At 36.9% G+C, this 6,585-nt stretch overlaps 1 protein-coding gene across 1 annotated transcript in view; it reads right to left on the bottom strand.

Moving 5' to 3' along the window:
* Positions 1-6,266, bottom strand: part of LOC139749245 (innexin inx1-like) — a 28,037-nt gene extending 21,771 nt beyond the window's left edge. Inside the window, exons 1-2 of the mRNA XM_071662972.1 lie at positions 5,850-6,266; positions 1,096-1,219 (exon numbers count right to left, since the gene is read on the bottom strand). Coding sequence (XP_071519073.1) covers positions 1,096-1,219; positions 5,850-6,097 — 372 coding nt within the window. The 5' untranslated portion in view covers positions 6,098-6,266. The remainder of the gene's footprint in view (positions 1-1,095; positions 1,220-5,849) is intronic.
* Positions 6,267-6,585: the final 319 nt, after the last annotated feature.

Below are 6,585 nucleotides of genomic sequence, written 5' to 3' on the forward strand. Positions count from 1 at the left end.
ACAATTAGAGACCGAGTGTGAACGAATGTGTCCTTTGTTGTCTTTTCCTGGAGCCCGCGCGCGGGGAGGTGGGTGCCATTTCATGTGTGGCGAGAAGCAATGGGAATGGATGGGGGCAGCAAGTATGAGTGTGTACATGTGTATATATGTATATGTCTGTATATGTATGTATACGATGAAACGTATAGGTATGTATATGTGCGTGTGTGGGCGTTTATGTATATACATGTGTATTATGTATATACATGTGTATGTGAATGGGTTGGGCCATTCTTTCGTCTGTTTCCTTGTGCTACCTCGCAAAAGAAGGAGCGGAGGGGTGGGTCAGGTGAGAATATTCTCTCAGGGGCCCAGTCCTCTGTTCTTGACGCTACCTTGCTATCGCGGGAAATGGCGAATAGTATGAAAGAAAGAAAGAAAGAAAGATATATATATATATATATATATATATATATATATATATATATATATATATATATATATATACCATTCGCCATTTCCCGCATTAGCGAGGTAGCGTTAAGAACAGAAGACTGAGCTTTTGAGGAAATATCCTCACTTAGCCCCCTTCTGTTCTTTCTTTTGGAAAATTTAAAACGAGGGGGGAGGATTCCCAGCCCCCCCCACTTCCCCTTTTAGTCGCCTGCGACATGCAGGGAATACGTGGAAGTATTCTCTCTCTCTCTCTCTCTCTCTCTCTCTCTCTCTCTCTCTCTCTCTCTCTCTCTCTCTCTCTCGTTTTAAATTTTCCAGAAGAAGGAACAGAGAAGGGGGCCAAGTTAAGATTTCCCTTAAAGGCTCAGTCCTCTGTTCTTAATGCTACCTCGCTAACGCGGGAAATGGCGATTAGTATGAAAAAATATAATAACTAGTAACTACTGATGAAGTATGACTTTTAAAAACTATCACAAAATAAATGAAGGAAAAACTTCAAACAGAATAATCATAACTAATCATTCTTTGCATAATGCAATGTAATAAGGACTCTTCTAAACTGACTACACTTGATATCCTATCAAAGAATCAAATCCGTTTTCTCTCTGCATGCATGGCACCAACACAAATCAATAACAACAACAACGAAAACTAACTTACTTGGAAGAAAAGGAAAAAGACGACCCACTGGTAGTAGTTATGGAATCTCCATTTATCCTCTATCTCCTCACCATAACCATCCGGAGGACCAACACCAGGTTGTGCGACCTGGGCAGCCCTTTCTCTGTTGGTAATAGAAATTTCCTATAATGACTAGAGCTTACATACAGCAGCCCAACATAAAAACAAGTCGTACATTCTTGCCAGGAACATCTCAAATTCATGAACAATACAATATAACATCAAGTAGTGAACTGGTATTCTACGAATTATTTTCATAATTAAAAATTGGAAAATTGGAAACTGAGTTAATGAAAGAGAAAGAGGGGATACAGTACATGGAAGAATACTAACAGCAACGGATCATATCCTGCATGAATATCAATAATCTCTAATGGTAAGATCATGCTACACATCCTAAAAGACTGTTACAGACAATAACATTTTGCATATGGATAAATAAGGATGAAGGGCTCTTACTATTTTCAACGTTGATACTTAAAATACTTTCACATAAAATCTTATTATGAACTGTAAAGACTCAACAGACATCTAATTCATAAAATGCAAAGCATAAATAGTTAATTAATATTTTTTATAAACTGCCATCACATCACAACTCTGCTTACAAAACCATTAATGTTACCATTGAAATTTCACCTAACTGGGATAAAACAAATCATATTAGAGTGGATGTACAACACGAAAATCTAATTGGAAGAGCCTCCTCATAAGAGACACCGTAAAAATCAGTGTAGGACCAAAAAAATTAGTGATGAATGACAATAAGTAGATATCTTTATGACCCACATTTCTCGAAAATTTGTAGTCTCAGGCACTCAATTACTGCATTAACTGAATATCAAAAATTCAGGGAGAAAATTCATGACAGAAGCTCGTTAATTAATGAAAATACTACAGCATAAGATTTTTAGCTAAACATTGCACTCTTTGGCCAATCCACATCCAAGAAAAAGCTGACAGCCTCATGAAATCGCTAAGATTTTTTAAATTCTGTTATCTATTTTTCATCTGAGATGAGCATACTGGAATTTGAAATAACGCACCTCAACAATTTTTTTGTCACATTTACATTTCATTCTAATGGAGTTAATCAATTAAGCTGGTGATACCTGAACTAATCTAGGTTTACCAGATTGTAAATACCCCTGAACACCGTTTCATGTTAACCGATTGATAACTGCCCCTCTTCATAATTCCCCCAACGGGTAATTCCAAAAACCTACGTTTAATTTGTTTCCTGCATTATGGAATCATGAACAGGCTTTTCTGTATCACCAAACACTTGGTAAGGATGACCTTCAATCATTTACCTGACCACAACTAGAGTCTGTCTAACCTCCTTGTTTGTTACAACCCTATACACACTTTTTATGAATTTAACATCATACGTAAACATACTCAGGCATGACTTAATCCTGGCAAGCCATTTATACTTCCTCTAAAGTTCTAAACAAAACAGTATATATTTCATGTTCATATGTTTATAAGGAGATGTTTCATGTTTATAAGAAATTCAACGTCTCCGCCAAAGGGAGCATGATGCTCCACAGGGTGATGATGTGCAGGTGGTAATGAAGCGGTGATAATAATGGTGGAGCAAAGGTGATTTGAGTACCGGTGGTAGTGAAGTGTGGATGAAGTGGAGAAGAAGGAACGAGTTTCATTGTCCTAAAACTTCTGAATCAGGAAATATGTTTCTTATAATAAAAAAGAGACTTGTGCCTTATAACTGAATGTGGTGATGGAGCACAGGTATTCATGGAGTAAGGGTAGCGATGGAGCAAGGGTGCTCATAGGGTGAGGGTGGTGATGAAGCAAGGGTGTTTATCGGATGTAGATGGTGATGAAGCAGTGTTCATGTAATGAGGGTGCTAATGGAGCAAAGAAGTGAGACTGGTGATCGGGCAAGAGTGTTCATAGAGTGAGGGTGGTGACAGAACAAAGGTGTTCACGAAGCATGGAAGATGACAGTATCGGTCTTAAAATTTCGTAAAATCCAGCTGATGTAGCCTAGAAGATGGAAATCAGATGCTTACAAACGACACAAGATGTAACAGAAATATTAACAAACCACGTGCAGATATTACTCTTAGGATGAAGGTACTCGGGCAACCACTATCCATATAAAGTAGCTACACATGTGGATCACTGGACATAACATTTATCACATCAAAACAATTTGTTTGTGAAATATACATAAACAACCGATGAGAGAAAATGTGAATAGACATGGCAGCTAAATACATATATAATAGATATTATCGAAATATTCTGATGTTAAAAACTTAAACTACTACCTTCATATATACGTACATTATGTCATTGTCAAAATACCCTGTTAAAGATATTCATATTAACCAATTTGACCGACTTATAGAGAAGCACATCAGATAAACCTACGAATCATATTCATTCATCGCAAAAATATCAATTCAAATATAAAACCTCAACCTACAACAAAAAAAAACATACAACACACAAAGTATGGAAGAGTTTTGTTTGACGTGTCAGATATATATTTTATTTGTAAAGATTCATGAACTGTTAGGTTTGAGAAACGCATGGCTTATACACGAGAAGAATAGTCTGAAATCCTAGTTCGCCACAAACAACTGTTTGCTTTTGAACATTCAGACACATAGGCATCTGGAAAAATAAATAAAGTACTTTGCCAACAAATATAAACAAATATATCGATACTAGCGGGTCAACAGGGATTATGTCAAGTTATTATGAAGTTTCATACATTATCTTTAAATAAAAGTTTCTCGGCCATTCCTGAAAAATTTTTGGTTTCATGATTATAACGTTCCACTGAAAAAAAAAAAAAAAACTAGGTTTAGGAAGGGTGTCAGAGCTGAAGGCTGTGGAGGTGCTTCGACTGCCGTAACCCAACACTTTCCCTTCACTTCAAAATTAAGACAGCAAGAGCTCTCCTACGTTTTTCTCTCAAGGTAAAATCAAATTTTCGCTCACCAGAATTTATATTTGTACGCCTCTCGAAAAATGTAATAAAATCAAATAATACTGGCATAATACCGAGTGGCCTTTTTACAAGTAGATATATTTAAATGAGGCAAAATATAAACACGGTCAGTAAAATCTTTTAGTAACCTACAGATTACAGATCACCAAAACAGTATTTGCCAGATGACAATCTTGATGGTCAAGCACGAGCGTTATTGCGCTCAGTAATATGACCAACTTGATGAAGTTATATTACAAAGGTCTTACCGTAACTATCCATTCTTTTCTGGAAGTCATCTCTATAGAGGATAGAGATGACAACACAGTTACAAACCAGTAGGTCCTTTTACGAATGTTGCAGTAAGATATCAGACAATGAGGTAAGAGGCCCATCCCGATGATTCACAGAGAAAACCCTAAAACAGGTTTGGAATGTTCTACTGTATCCTTGAAATAAGATAAAAAAAAAAAAAGGCTTGGCTTCAGATATGTTCATACAGTTTATATACATGAGAACATAAGAAGTGAGGACACTGCAAGAGGACTATTGGTCCATGCTAGGCAGGTTCCGAGTCTGTCCACCCTAAAACCCTACTACCTGAACGAACCCATATACACATCCAACCATCGTTTAAAGCTACCTAAAGACCCAGCTTCCACTACTGAACCCTTTCCCCGATTAAGAAAGATTAGCATTCTTGGTTGGCTTGTTTTCCCAGCCACTGAATTTCCTTATTGTTTTGCTTCCTTTCCAAAGACAGATATAGTAGAGTAATGGAGAAAGGAAGCTCCCCTACCTTTCATTTTGTTGATCGAAGGTGTTCTACGTATTTTCCGACCAAAAATCGTCTTTCTAACATAAACTACGAAGTATGGAAAGGATTATGGTAATCACAAGAGGGGACAAACTGTTAAATAGGTAATGCATTTCCTTATCAACGAAAAATACGGTAAATATTTATTTACTCGCTTTTGTTTTCAACATCCACCTAACACAATGCCTGGTTGACTTATTAAATGCTTTACACCAAACTTTATTCTCTTCCAATATCACATACTGCCTCGTTGGAACACAAAGATCAGATGATGTTTCACCTCCTTTGTACTTCCTAACGTTACAATCTCCTTAAATAGAACTTTAATTCTACTTCCAAGACTGAAAGTTACCAAGTTATACTCATTCACTTTCGGTGGGATTAATACCATTCGCGATTTTTTTTTTAGTTTTTCTATGCAAATTCTTATGAGAATATATGAAAGACAATTCAATACATATAATCCAACTTTATCTAACCTAATCATGGACAATATCAATCACATGCATGATTCTGATAAATGCCAAACTTAATTCGGCATATGCATGATAAGCCAAAAATAATAATGTACAGAAAAAGTTTCCCATATCCATTAACGAAATATACAAAATTTATAAAGACGCAAATCAAGGGTAAATGTCGACCCATCCCGAGAGTTCATTATGCCTACAATAATCAACACTTACGAAATGATGCAAACTATGTTTTTGTCCCAATCTGGACAGGAAAACTTGTGGCAATGAGAGCCACCAGCATCCTTGATCAAAAACGATAACACATTATAATAAGATAACAAAATCATGCAAGATTATTCTTATTACATATTACAACATATATTTTCAATATCCCTTTAGTCCTCGTATTATAAATGTTAAAGACTGGAATATAACTGACTCATAAGTCACAACCATAATATGTTGATCGAGATTAATATTGTCTCAGACTTACCGTAAATAGAAGTCTTGTATAGTGAACGTCGAGTGTATCCAACAATACGTGTTGACGACATTCTTCTGGAGGTTTGTGATGCAGTCAATGGGCGATCCAAAGAACTCGGCTGCGGTGAGTAGCACCGAAGATCCGATCAGAAGCACAACAGTGAACTGATAGTGGAGTCTGAAGATTGAACTTTCATTTACACATTCCCCCCTGGACAAATAAGCCTTCAGTCCTCCAATATATTTAATGGCAGACATTATACACTCGACGTCAGAGGTTCCGTAAAAAACTCAAGTTCGATACATCCAATTACAGCACACGGTTTTCGTTCACAGATCCCCACAGGATCAACACTGAAAACAGGAGCGTCGTGAACCCACTATAGACGGTCAGGTCCAACCCCTCATCCGAAGCTTCAACCGTCTCTGTCCGTGTTACTACAACGAGGAAGTAATCCGAGACTGTGAAGTGGGAGGAGCTAATCATCCACGACAAAGCTACCAACATTGGACGCGTTGAAATCTTCAAGTGCACAGGTGATATATTTGGGTACTAAACCCTTTACACTTGATTGTATTCTATGATATATTAAAGAGTAATCAAAGGATACCAAATTGAATTATATGAAACTTTACTATTCTCTTTACTTTCAAAACTTTTCAGCCACCCTGGTACCTCTGACAATTTCATCAATTGAGGACCTACTCTCGCTCAGGGTACCGACAAATGTTCATTTTCTGTTATC

Source organism: Panulirus ornatus, chromosome 6 (genome assembly GCF_036320965.1).
Source record: "Panulirus ornatus isolate Po-2019 chromosome 6, ASM3632096v1, whole genome shotgun sequence".
NCBI classification, from domain to species: domain Eukaryota; kingdom Metazoa; phylum Arthropoda; class Malacostraca; order Decapoda; family Palinuridae; genus Panulirus; species Panulirus ornatus.